Genomic DNA, 14,539 nt, shown 5'->3' on the forward strand with positions numbered 1-14,539 from the left:
AACCAGCCGCAACCCGCAGAAGACAGCTACATCGCAACAATAATATGAGCTCAATTAGTGCACCTTTCTGCAGAAGCAACCTCATTTCAACTAACTTTTGTTCCAGGTGTAAGTTTGTTAGCAGAAACGAATATGTGGAACAACTCAGTTTCACTTGCCTCCTACTGGCTGTGAGTTGTTTGCTGTTTTCTCTTATCATCCTTTTAGCTCAAGGTTGGACAAGGTAAAGGAACAACCTTCCCTCCATCGATGCTGATCGCAAACATTCACAACAACACAAAAGACCTTTGAAATTCATGTTTGTTGAATAAAACTTCCAACTTTAATATTACTTTTTTTTTTACAGATTACAGTAAAAAAACAACTTTGCATTTCTGTTCCTGGGAGAGAAGCAGGAAGAACAGCTGTATACATTTTGTTTGTAGTTTGGGCCGTAGGACATATGGCCACATTAAACCAAAATGTATCTATTAAGCGTCACATGCACGTGTGGAACCTTGTGTACACCAATCCCCTGATGAAACACGGTGGTGGCAGCAGCATTCCTTTCATCTGGTTCCCCGTGTCTTAGTTTTGTTTTTTTTTCTCGTTTTCTTCAGCGTCCGAGCTGTTTTTCATCTCATCATTTCCTCTGTTCCTCTTCCGCTCTCCCAGCTGCGTCTACTCACCTTTGATTGCTCCTTCGTCACGTCAACCTTTCCTTCAGAACTTGAGATATTCAGTTTGCATTAATCCTCTCTGCTTCCTCTGTTGCTCTTTGTGACTTGCTCCATTTGTCCAGCTGTTGCTACCTGCTATTTGTCTGTAAGTTTTCTCATTAGTTTCACTAAATATGTCTTCCATGACAACTCCAAGTTTCTGTCTGCCTGTCACATCCCAAAATACAACACAAAAGACTGAGGGAGAGGTTCACCTTCCAGCAGGACAATGATCCTAATCATACAAAGCCCAAGTCCAGTTTTTTGGCGCTATTATGCTGCAACTTTTAGATGCATTTCTTCCACAATCAAGTCAAATAAATACTTCTTTTCAGGCCTCATAGAGCCAAATGACTTAATGGTGAAGAGGGATGCATCCACAAGTCCCAGAATAGCAGCTGTCCAGCAATGCAACCTGGTTACAAAAGCATATTCACTTGTTAAAATGGCCTGGCTGAAGTTCAGTCTGAAATCTGTGACAAGACTTAAAATTGCTTTTCGCATGTAATCTGACTGAGCTTTTGTGATGTGGAAAAAATATTGAAGGGGTACGAATACTTTTGCAAGGCACTAAATTTCATTGCTACAAAAACTAACTCATTTTGCATTTCCTTAAACTAGACAACATGTAAAAAATGACCAGTGGAAAGATCCATCATTGCATATCAATTCACAACTCTTAACAATTCAAATTGTGTTGTTTGTTTGTGCAACATCAATTCTCCTCCTCAAGTTCCTCCAAAAACCTGTGCAAATCCCTATTTCATAGAGAAATGGAGATGTCTATCTAGTGTTTCCTTATTTTTCTGCAGGAAGGCACTAGGCTTGTTGACTTCCTCTCCCCTCCCTTCCTTCCTTCTCTCCGAAGGTACTCATCAGAAAAATGAGAACAAAGTGATTGTTCCTGTTCTCTTTCTTAAGTCACTTCAAATGCTATCCGTGGACGGGCGGCTCATTGTCAGGAGAGCTGTGGAGCGAGCGAGAGGAAGAGAACTCAGGCTCAGGTACAACAGCAGCAAGAGCAGCAGCAGCACTTCAGCCAAAAGCATCACAGAGAGAAGGGGGGAAAAAAAGCTGGTAAGTTGCACACAGGCTTCCCTGCAGCCTGACAGGACACACTGACATGGCACAGACTGGCACATGAGGAGGGGCTTCACTTTTAATGGATTGTTTGGGATGAGTGTGGCAAACAGGCAGGGGTCTCTGCTCACAGCGACTCAAGCAGCAGGAGGAGTGAGGAGGACAGAGTCCAGGAGAGAGAATTCAACTTCTGAGACAGAAAACAATGAAAACTTTGATTTACGTTTGCGGCAGCTCGAAAACCTGAAAAGTGACAGAATAATATTTTTGATCAAACTTTCACCCTGCATTAGGAATACTATTTTTAACACATCTGCACTTTTTTGTTTTGTTGAATTGCAATTTCTTTCTGTCGCAGCATCAGGAACATTCAAATTGTTATAAAGGTCTGCAGAGAGGAGAAATCATTTCATAATTACAAAATCTGTTCATCTGTAAGTTTGCAAATATACAAAAAGTCTGGATGTTCATTTTCAGCAATGAAACATATTTGAGAAACTAATTAAGACAAAAGTTTGTTTTTCTTTTTGTTAAATTCTTTTACAATTGTAACAAGCACTAATTCAGAAAAAAGCCAGTGGAAGACTCAAAACTTTGTTGTTGTTGATCAAACACTGAAGTACAATCGGAGATTATAAATGTTGAACTATTTATCTAATATCTCACAAAGGTCACATTCTGCCACTGTAAACAGTTCGCCTTTAGCTCTCATACTAGAAGACTCTGCAGATTCTCACGAATAAGCTTGAAACGATTACCAGGAATAGAAGGATGATGTTATGAACAACATTGTTTAGAACTGTTTAGAATGCCATGCAGAAGTGAGATAGTTCCCCTTTGACTTCAGCTATCGTTTTCGTCCATCTATAAAATCACACTAAGAGACGGCTGTGAAGATGCCAGCTACATCACTGTTGTGTTATTGTTAGTCATTTGAGTCAGAAAGCCAATTTTAACATAGTGAGAAGTTAGAAAAGTGGACGGTTCTATGAGTGCAAAAATAAAGCTAAGAGATGAACAGAGTATAGAGAAAAGAGATGGAGAAGCGAAAAGGCTGCAGCAGGTAGAGGTGAACATTTCTCAGAGAACTTCCCAATTTCGGATGAGGAGGAGACCTGTGAGAAAGAAAGAAGTGAAAGGTTTCAGGTTGAAGACCGAAAGATGTGGGTGTCGGCGTCGCTCTGTACCCTCTTCAACCTTTACTTTATAAAATGCTTCAGAGGAACTGCTCCCCATCTTCAACTGAAACCAGAAGCGGGGTCAGAAGATGAGCTTTTATAAACTGTTCCTCTTAGTGAATGCGTCTGGAGGTAAAAATAAGCATTGATCGAAAGTAGATCTGCTCAATAACTGTACTTTGTGTATTTTAAAACTATTAGCTGTTCTTTCTTGATGCAGATTCTGCAGATCCGTCTCTGATTTGGATCTATTACATTTCACACCTCTGATTCACCTAACTTGTTAAAATATAAAAGTCAGATTATGGTTTTATCATATCTTGCTAAATTGTCCACATCCCTTTAACTTTTTTTCTTTTTTTTTTTTTTTTGTCACAACCACAAACTTCATTATATTCCCTTTTTGTTAGGGAACATTAGAAACCAAACATGATAATTCAAACATGAAGACCAAGATGCACACCAGACAAGTCAGGAATTAAATAGTGGTAAAGTTTGAAGTAAATTTAGGTAAACTGAACACCTCTTTGAACACCTCTCAGATGAACACAACTGGGAACCTACAAAAATATGGCAATAAATCTAAACTGACATTCTGAGCAAGGAGAGCATTAATAAGCATATGAAAGACTCTTCGTAACTCTGCACGAGCTGCAAAGATCAGGAAAGAGAATCTGTTGATGAGATCAGACACAAATGGAGGAGAGTGAGAAGAAAAACGTTACTTTTGCAAAGAATGTCATAAGATTTCTGAAATAAGTGGGTCAAGGTTCGCCAATCAGATGAATCAAACTTTTTTTTCTTAACCAAAAAAAAAAAATCATCATCCTGAACCTGACATCCCGACAGTGAAACATAGTGATGAGTGGGACATTTCAAGAGGAATAAATAGTTTTCAATGCACTTTAAGAGGATATCTATTCTGTAAAACAGCTTAGTTACATAAGAAAGCATGAGATTTTTCTACTAAGTATTCATAGGTTTTATACCTATGAATAGCGAAATATTCATTGGTATATATTTTATACCTATGAATATCAAGAGTGAAAGCACGGACTTCCTCTGAAATCTGCAAGCAGACTGACGAACATCAGTGTCTAACACTGGGGTTTCCAAATGTCACATGGACTAAAATCAAATCAAAAGGATTTCTGGTTTCTAAAAAACAGCTCAGCAATAAATTAAGCATGTAATAATTTAATTCAACAAATGAAGTGGTCAATATGTTGCTGGGAATTATTTGGAAATCATTTTAAATCCAAAACTTATTGCAGGTTTTGCCTTGATATAAGTGACTTTGCAAATTTTCAAGCTATCAATTGGGGGTTGGAGGTGGAACAAAACACAATTTAATGACTTCTAATCAATAAAATCTTGTTTTCATAATGCTTGCTGTATTTAGCCAAGTTTATGAAATGAACTAAAAGCTGATTTTTGGTGCAGCAAAGCTTGCTTTTGAGTAAAAGTCTCTGGTTCTAGCAAGAGAATGCAAAAAAATAATAACACAATTATTTTTTTGTGTTCTGGTTCTATTGTAAGATGATTTTTACTTTGTGATAATTTTGTCCTGATTAAAAATAGAAAGTTCACATGAAATATCTGTACTTTAGGGCCAAATTTGCATCATAATGCCCCCTACCAGTGACGTGGCGGAGCCTCACCTGTCATCGTGGAAAAATAATATATAAGATTACTTATATTGCTATTTCACCCTGTAGTTTGTACTATAAAGTACCTATTTTTCCTTTGGCTTAACCAAGTTTTTTTGTTTGTTTCGTTTTGTTTTCTTGTGGCATTGTCAGTTTCTAGTTGTGAGTTGTACTTTAACGGTTTTCCCCTTTGCTGTGGAGCACAGCACAAAATTAATAATATCTACATGCCCAAGTTTGATTGAGTTAAAGGAATTATTCTCCGACGGCAGCTTGGCTATGCATGACATGCTGAAGAATTGCCTTTTTGCCCTCCAACGTTGTCCGCATGCGCTGAATTTCTTAATGTGAACAATAACCATACAGGGGGTTTATATTTGTAAATATGATTGTGATTAAGTCAGCGCTTCACCAGCTATGAACCTTACAGCACATCACTGCCCCCCACACTTTGGACACCCCAGGTCTAACAGCTGCTTGTTCTGTTTTCTGTAGAATAATGATGGAGAAAGACACTGTGAACTTCTCACCAGGTGAAAGTCCTTCTCAAGGAGACAGGCTTAGACAAGCACCTCAGCGGGGTTTCTACTTGGGCCAAGCCCCTCTTTATATGAAGCCCCCAAGATTCTCTTTGCCCAGTTATCCCACCATAGACCCTTACAGTGCTCTCACCACGCCGGCGTTCTTCCCCGTGCCCGGACTAGGTTACGTTCCCAAAGATGAATTCCCAAAAAAGAAGAGGCTTCATCTCAAACCGGCAGCTCAGGGGGAAGAGTTGCCTGATGGACAACAGGAGGCGGAAGAGAGCAGGAGCAAGAAGAAGCTAGACATCTCTCATGTCCCCTTCTCGCTCCCACCTTGCTCCATTTCCTCCACTTCCTCTCGACCAATTCCTGGGATGATTGAGCTGAATAGGCTGCAGCTTCACAGCAGAGCAGCAGGTTTGAGGCTCCCTGTGCAGGTGAAGCAGGAGCCTCCCAGTCCGTCCTCTCTTTGGTCTTCCTCCCCTCTCCTTCTCCACCCGCCCTACTTCCCTCCTCTTTCTCATGGCCCCTTCCCATACCCCTTCTTCATGCCTGGGCCAGTCATGCACATCCCACCCAGTCCCTTCTACCCCAGAGAAGACCCTCGCTCTAGCAAGGCCCCACGTGATGAAGCTCCCCGAGGTGAGCTCACCAACGCCGAGAAGGCGGGTCTCAACATCCATGTAGATGACAGCTACTACGTGGACGTCGGCAGCGACCAGAAGAGATGGAAGTGCCGGATGTGTGAAAAGTCCTACACATCCAAGTACAACCTGGTCACGCACATCTTGGGCCACAACGGGATCAAGCCGCACGGCTGTCACCTCTGTGGGAAGCTGTTCAAGCAGCTCAGCCACCTGCACACACACCTCCTCACACACCAGGGCATGAGGCCTCACAAGTGCCAGGTGTGCCACAAAGCCTTCACCCAGACGAGCCACCTGAAGAGACACATGATGCAGCACAGCGACGTGAAGCCATACAGGTCGATATCTGGCAAATATCTTAGTTCACTTCAAATAAGACAAAACTAACGTACAAGTAACTTTTCAGCAAGATATTGGAGTTTGTTTGAAGAAACTTAATATTGATGAAAAAGTACTAGTGTGAAAACAAGCTCCTGTCCCATATCTTGCTGAAAAGCTACTTGTAAGTTATTTCAAGATATTTAAACTAGACACTAAAGCAAAATTATTTGGTAATATTTTGTGTTTTTGGAGTGCTGGTAAATTCAGCTCTTTATTCTCACTCTGCTATCATTTTAACATTTTAACATTTTCTCACTCCTTCAGCTGCAGCGTGTGTGGCAGAGGCTTCGCTTATCCCAGCGAGCTTCGCGCCCACGAGCTGAAGCACGAAAAAGGGCAGGAGAATGTGTGTGTGGAGTGTGGGCTGGACTTCCCCACCCTGGCCCAGCTCAAGAGACATCTGACAGTTCATCGTGGTCCCACCTTGTACAGGTGAGTACAAAATCCTTCCAAAAGATATCCTCCGCTGCTTTTGCTAAAACTATAAGCTTATGGGGGAAATTTCCCCATGCAGCCAGAATACAATTTTAAAACAAGGCAGAAAATTGGCGTCATTGTTCAAAAGTTTGTCTTCTGTTCCCTGATTGGCCCGGGTGAAATTCTAACAGAGGAAAAAAAAAACATCAAAAGTGATAGTAACATGGCCTGTAAGAAAAGCATGCATTTCTTTGTCCTTTCTGCACGGTTGAAAACCATCTTCGGTTCCTGCAGGTGCACAGAGTGCCAGAAAACCTTCCAGTACCCGAGTCAGCTTCAGAACCACATGATGAAACACAAGGACATCAGACCGTACATCTGCAGCGAATGTGGGATGGAGTTCATCCAGTCGCACCACCTGAAGCAGCACACTCTCACTCACAAAGTAGGTGCAAAAGAAAGGGAATACAAAACAGAAACCATTATATTTGAAAGAAGAGGACAGCAAAATGCACATTTTATGCTTCAGCAAATCCATGTGTGGTTTAAAACCTTACAGATGATTAAAGAAAAATGGAAGTATTTTTCTCACGCTTATTTGCCTTGAAATTAAACTACCCACCCAATACTTCCTCCTTGTGAACTGTTTAATTTAAAAAGAAGCATTGCAATAAAAGGAAAATATCTTTATTATTCATGCCAGTAAACATAAGGGAAATTCCAGCAATTACATCAAGTAGTGCATGCGTCAGTGGAATTTCTTCAACGTAAGATCAATACTTAAAATTTTAACAAGTACAGTACGTGTTACTCTATAGCTGTTATTGATACCAAGAATGTTTTACTTGTAGGATTGTCATAAATCCATCACAGCTTGCTTTTGCTATGCCATTATAAAATTGCAGTGTTTGCTGCATATTTAATGTTTTTACTTTGAATTCTGAGTAAATACTGTTCAACATTGTGCATTGCACAATGGAAAATATTTTTATATTAAACATCATAGAGTGAGGGTATCAGACTGATATCAAAATCACAAATGTCCTCAAAGGGGCAGACTTTCCAGAATGTGTTGATAATGGAAACATTAACAAATTGTTTAAGATATTAATAAACTTATCTCTCCATTTTATGAGTACTTCTTGAAATCAAATCAACCTATCACATTGAATTTGGCAGTACAAAAATAAAACTGCTCTGATTTGATTGATACTGAATCACACGACTGTTACCCTGAAAGCTCCATTTATGTGACCATATTTGGCCCCCGGGCCTCGAGTTTGACACATGTGAGGTTGACATTTTCTCAGCTAAATTTAAACTACAAATTTATTTTCACCTCTCATGTTCTTGTTCTATAGGGGGTGAAGGAGCACAAGTGTCGCATCTGCGGCCGCGAGTTCACACTGTTGGCCAACATGAAGCGCCACGTCCTCATCCACACCAACATACGGGCTTATCAGTGCCACATGTGCTTCAAGAGCTTCGTCCAGAAGCAGACTCTCAAGGCTCACATGATCGTTCACTCGGACATCAAGCCCTATAAGTGCAAGGTTGGTCGAATGTTGGTCTGAGGTGGAGATATTTGGATGTATATTTGTATATTCTTGTAACTTTTTTTTTGTGCACAAAAATAATCACAGAAGAGTCATGGGGTCTTGACAAACTAAACGCAGAAAAGGGATACAGAGGATTTTATTAATGTGCCAAGTGATAGCTAACATTTGTGTGGAAATGGTGAATTGTTTTGATTGTTTTGCATGCACAATACTTAATAACTAATGGATTTTCTAGTTTTGCCCTGTGAGGTAAAGGTCATTGAAGGTCCGGTTTTATTGTAAGGATAAACCATTGTAACCAATCTGAGGTGTTCCCTGCTGTCAAAGAAAGTTCCTTCTTTTCTGGAGTGACCTATGTGTTATAAGCGCTGAGACGATGACCAGATAACAGAGAGGCTCATGGGAGTGGGAGCCTCCTCGTCCATAGGAAGGATATACCGGTGCAAACCGCCTTTCTAACAATGGCCCCCCCAGCCTCCCCAGAGAACAGGGCCCACAAATAGATTTCATCTCGCTTTCTCTGCTGCTCGAGGGAGCTTCCTGTTTTCTCACGGTCCTCTTGGACAGTTTACAGTCCCTCTCTCCTCCTGAAGGAAAGGACCACCCTAATAAAAAAGAATGCAGAGGAAGGACAGCGCAGGAGTTGCCCTTCCCTGTTCTCCTCCTGGCCCTGTCTCAGTGTTGCTTCCTCTCTCTTTCTGCCTTTGGCGCTTTCTGTTTTTCTTGTGCGAGTGTGTGTTTGTGTGTGTGTGGGTGTGTGTGTTAGAAGTGAGAGAGGGAGGGTGAAGACAGAGAGGAAAACAGAAAAACAAGGATAGAGGGAGGAAGAAAGGGTGTGTGTCCTATTGTCTGCACATTCATTCATGATTACGTGTTGCTTTGCTATTCTGCATGCTGTGATCTAACAGAGAGGAATAGACTGAGATTAGCTTTAAAATACGTTTACTGGAGTGATATTGAAGTACAGTTTCATTATTTCTGTTTTTGGTTGTCTTTTACGGCAAATAAATGTTAGTTTTGTAAAGTTTTGCTGCTGCAGGCAAATCTTAACAACCATTAAAGTGCAGGACCTTAAATATTAATCTACTTGCATTTTATTATGAGATGATTTTGCCAGTTCAAGTTGGTGTGAACATAATACCATTAAAGTCAGGAAGGAAAGATAAAGAAATATTGCATATTTGATTGATCTAAATGTCAGAATAACATCTAACATGTCCATGAATTGGCTTAGCCTTAAATTTCTTGAATATAAAATGAAATTTCAAACTCCATTTTTTGTTGCACTCGTGGACACAATCATTGTTGATGTGGAATACAGTAAAAATCCCTTACAATTGAGCGATATTGAAAGAAAAGAATGTAACAAGCATCCTGCAAAAGACTCATCTGGATTCAGGACAGCTAGAAGCAGCATTAGTTTCTCTCTAGCAAATTAGAAACCTTATGTAGTTTCTTCTCTTTCAGCTTTGTGGGAAGGAATTTAACAGAATGCACAATCTAATGGGACACATGCATCTTCACTCGGACAGCAAACCCTTCAAATGCCTCTACTGCCCCAGCAAGTTCACTTTGAAGGGGAACCTCACCAGACACATGAAGGTTAAACACGGAGTTATGGACAGAGGGCTGGATGAAAGACGTAAGTAGGAAAATACTGCAAGGATTTAACATTTTCGCCAGTAAAAGTCTCTAAATGTTTTAACATTTCCTTGATCTTAGTGTTTCATCAAAGAGGACGCCTCTGCCTGAACAGATCCATGGGCCTCATCTCCCACTATAGCCAAGAGGAACCGTTCGACCTCTCCCAGAAAGCTCCAAGCTTGCCCAGCCTCCGTCTCTCACAGTCTGATGGCGAAAGCATCCCAGGAAGCTCCTGTCAGGAGGAGGATGAGGAGAGTTTGTACAGAAGGAGCCAATACAGTCCAGAGGTGGATCAGCAAGAGCCCCCAAGCGCGGACCAGTACATTTCTGACCTGAAGGAGGGAGAGGATGGTCGAGTTGATGAACTTCGGACTGGCAACATGCCGAAACTAAAGAAGTACCTGGATAGTTCAGAGGACGAGTCTTTGGAAGGAGAGAAAAAATCACAAGGTCAATTTGGTGATACGCGCCGCCTCATACAGTCAGAATCATCTGATGAATCTGATGAAGAGGTGGATGAGCAGGGATACGCCGAAAGAGTCCGCTCCGAGTCATTTGACTATGACTCGATTTCAGAAGACGAGCGTGAGGAAAGCAAACAGCTGCTGGATGGTAGTTATGAAGGCATTGACGTAACAGAGGAAAACTGAAAGAGAGTTGATAGAGCACACAAAGAAATTACAAGTTAAACCACGAGTTAGTGGGAGGAAAATTTGTCAATGGCAAAAGTGAGTAGAAGTAAATTTACACTTGTCTCTATCAGTAACCACACAAAACAATAAATACTTATTTTGTCTGACATTAAAGCAGATAAAACCTTTCCGAATTTAGGTCAGATACAATTTTACAAATGCTTTCTATGTGCCCGAAATAGCAAAATTCCTTATGTACTTTATTATTTTCTTTCAAATTGACATACATTAATATCATAATTCCTTTAAACAACTGGAGTAAAAAATAAAGTGAAGTTGCTGTGGCGCCATAAGATCTTGAGACAGAAATCCACAACCTTTGAATTCATTTAACTTACAGCTGTGAAATCAAGATCTCAAACACACCAATTCATTTGTGACATAAATTAATAAATGGAATAAAATTTCAAAATGAGACATTTCGAAGAAAATTGTGGACAATTTCAAGGTGCCCAACAGTGTTAATTTGTTTTACAATAAAATAATGGGAATGTCCAGAAAGAGTTAATAGATTATGTTTTTGTGTGATATTCAAATGTATTTTTAATTCTAACATATTGTGTTCATATGCAGATCAGAAAATACACATGGATGCTTAAAGCTGTGAATTGCTACTGATATCAAACATTGGGAATATATTCTGATTTATAAATTGGGATTAATTTGTAAATATAATGAAAGATTTATTTAATGTACTATTTTTTACAAATCAATTTGCAATATTCACATAATTTTGCTTTATCTTTGACTGAATTGTTACTTGGCATGTTTGAAGACAGTTTTTGTGGGACAGCATGCTAAAACTAAACTGTAATCAGGTTCTAACTGCACAAATTTGACTTTTTGAGTATAAACTGTGATTTAGTTTTTATGTCTAACTTCTGAATCTGTGTGATTGAATAATATTGTTTTTCTCATTTGCTGTGTGGGTTTTCTGTCCTACTGCTGTTAAATTGTAGCAATAACGCGTTTCTACTGAATAAACACAAACTTGTAAATTCTGTTATTTAATGTTTTTTGGGAGTCATTTTAAAGACGGCATTAGATTTTCATCCTGTCTGACTTCACCAAACATTAGATGGTTGCTGCAAGTTTCAAAAAGCTTGCATTGCTCCCTCTGCTTCTCTTTCAAAGCAGAGGAAGAGGAAGAGAAAACACCTATCCCCTTCTGTCTTTTGGGTTGTGATCAAACAGTGACGGACACAGTGGGTGTCCCAGACAAAAACTTTGTGTCTGTGCGACTCAGAGTAAAGCATTGTTACTCCTCATTACAGAAGAATCTTCTAAAATAAAAATACTACTTTGCTAAAGGCTGATGCCTGAACAATAGTTTCCACACTAAATAATACATGACTGTGCAGAACAGCTCACACACACCTTCCTGCATTAGAAAGCAATAAATGCAACTTAGTGTTTATATTGTTTCACTCAACAACGCACATCACTCGTTTCCACCTCACGATCGTGCCAGTTCAGGTAAATCCAGTCATTTCTTGTTTGGTGAAATGCAGAACAGCAGCTTCTCCATTTCTGCCCAGCCACGACCACTGTGTCCCAGAGGGCGAAACTGCAAACAGTTTGAGGAAGTTCTCACATCCTCCTCCTCTTTCCTTTCCTCACCTACACGTTTCAATCCCGGCCTCTGGCTTCGAGAAAAAACCCCACAAATGGTGCACATGTCGTCAACAGTCAGCTTCTCTCAAAGGAGTCTCATTGTCTCGTGAGTGCAACTAGTTCCAGCTTGGAGGTCTATGAAAGGTAGATTTTTACACGGCGGTGCAGTCAGTATGATGCTTTTTCATGAACTGAAACTTAGGAGAGAATGAGAAGTCAAATAATATGCAGAAATGCACTGCAGGTTGAGGTTTTTCTTCTGAAAAAGTACATACTACAAAAAAGTGGAGGGATTCTGTAGCACAGATAGAGAAAGGTTTTTACTTGAGTCATTTTTTTAGATGGCAACTTTTTTACTTTAGTCAAAGTATACTGATGTAGCACTAGTCTTACTTAAACAACCTTTTTGAACACTACCCACCTATTATGATCACAAACAATTTGGATGCTGTTTAAAAGTGTAGTATGTCTTACCAGCCATCTCAGACAGTGAAGAGGTATTTTATAGCAATTCATTATGGAGGGAAATATTTTCAGCTTTCATTTTTTGCAAATTGGATGACTTTATTCTATAGGGGGCTGCACAGTGGTGCAGTTGGTAGCACTGTTGCTTTACAGCAAGAATGTCCTGGGTTCGATTCCCATGCATGCGTGGGTTTTCTCCGGGTACTTCGGCTTCAGAAAAAAAAATAGGGAAACCTCATGACTTAAAATATTTCTGAATTGTCACCTTTCGTAAAAGTTCCACATTTCTACCTCTAATTGAGTATTTCTTGAGCTGAAGAAAAGTCTTTGTATCCTGAAGCCATCTAGATCCAGAGGGAGCAAATCTAGACTCCCAGAGGAGCAATGTGTGTCACCTAGCTGACAGAAAAGAGAAAGAAATGATAGCTGGGTGATCAGAGGAAAATTCTTTTAAGTCCTCTGGGAGGCTGAATATAGCAATATGGGGTGAGAGGTTCATGCTTCCAGAAAGTACTTTAGGCATGCTGTTGCAGAAAACCTGCAAAAACACTGTACAAACACTGTACAGGTTGGCAGGAATGACCTATATGAGAGAGGTGTCACAATGAGGGGTGGCACCAGGAATCAACTATGCTATTACAGATTTGTGATGGAGGGTTGAACATTGTAGAATATTCTAGAAAACTATAACTGAACAAGCAGGAAGCAAATTGAGCTACTATGGATAGTTTGGTGGCAAATTTTCTATCAGTCGTTTTGCAGGGTGAACCCGAGCTCACCTTTCAAGTTGTTTTGAGCTTAGATAAATGTGGAGAACTGGAGAGAAGTGAGCTATTCAAAATTAAAGGGACAATATTATGCAGATTGTACTTTTTTTAGCTTTACATCATGTAATATTGCAATTCCCTCATCAAAAACAGTCATGGAGTGTCTTTTATGCCTGTTTGAGAAATCTCTTAAATCTTGCGTGTCAGCCATTGAGGACTGTTAACAAGTCTAACCTTTTTCACAGAGCTCCTCCTCAGAGCTGCAGTCTCCAGCTGAGCCTCTGCTTCACAGAACTTCCTTCCCCCACTCAGCTCCTCTAGACTAGCGGCAGCAGCAATTAGTAAACACCTGGTTGAACTGCATCTGCTGATCTCATCATACAAACTTCTTCTCATTGTAACACTCCGAAAAGCAATTTTAAAAGGTTAACTGAGAAACGTTGCTGTGATGACATGCTGAAGGCAGAATGTTGGAAAAAGCAGGAACTTCTTAAAGAGACACAAGTGTTGAATTGCGAATTGACATTTCTTGGTGAGCTGTATCATGTTTGATACATTTTATGACAACTCCAGGATAACAGTTACTTGATTGTGCTATAAATACAGCGCCTTTAACGACTTTGCCAGCTTCTTACCTTCTACAGATATATTTAGTCTATTACATGTTATTATACATGTCTGATATTATCCCGCTTCAGTAAAAGTTATTAAAGTAGTTTGTAGACTGCTTTAGTGTTTTTGTGCCTTACTTGTTTCATTCTACTGAAACCCAGTCCACCTGAGCGACAGGTGTTATTATAGAAACCAGTAGCTTTGCATATTATTGAAGCTGAGCCAAGCTTCAAGAAAACACAAAGCCACACACCGACATGCCAGCTCCTGCAATCTGCCGGGTGCCATTGTGTACCGACACGTGTCAAACAATGCACTTTTTGAGTCACGTCGCCTTTTCCTCACCTAAGTGCACTCATGCCATTCTGCACCATGCATGTGGTATGAAAAAAGGAAGCAGAGAGAGGTATTGAAAATAAATACTTCTGAATTTGTCTGTTTACTGGAACACATAGGTAAATAGGAAGGTTTCTGGGTGATGGACGAAAGAAAACAAGTCCGAAGCAGGTTTTCACCGAAATAAACAAAACAAAATTATTTCTAAGATTTGAGCTAAATCGTAGGCTCATGTTGCCATATATCTCTAACAACATGGTGAGCTGTGACAGAGTG

At 40.1% G+C, this 14,539-nt stretch overlaps 1 protein-coding gene across 1 annotated transcript; it reads left to right on the forward strand.

The window, feature by feature from the left end:
• Nucleotides 1–1,661: 1,661 nt before the first annotated feature.
• Nucleotides 1,662–11,475, forward strand: znf366 (zinc finger protein 366). Its single transcript, XM_055039071.1, has 7 exons — nt 1,662–1,775; nt 5,101–6,114; nt 6,422–6,589; nt 6,869–7,019; nt 7,936–8,127; nt 9,601–9,775; nt 9,856–11,475. Exons 2-7 carry the CDS (start codon nt 5,105–5,107, stop codon nt 10,425–10,427), a joined length of 2,268 nt encoding a protein of 755 aa, XP_054895046.1. The 5' UTR covers nt 1,662–1,775; nt 5,101–5,104; the 3' UTR covers nt 10,428–11,475.
• Nucleotides 11,476–14,539: the final 3,064 nt, after the last annotated feature.

Source organism: Poeciliopsis prolifica, unplaced genomic scaffold, assembly GCF_027474105.1.
Source record: "Poeciliopsis prolifica strain line A6 unplaced genomic scaffold, Auburn_PproV2 SCAFFOLD014, whole genome shotgun sequence".
Lineage (NCBI taxonomy): Eukaryota > Metazoa > Chordata > Actinopteri > Cyprinodontiformes > Poeciliidae > Poeciliopsis > Poeciliopsis prolifica.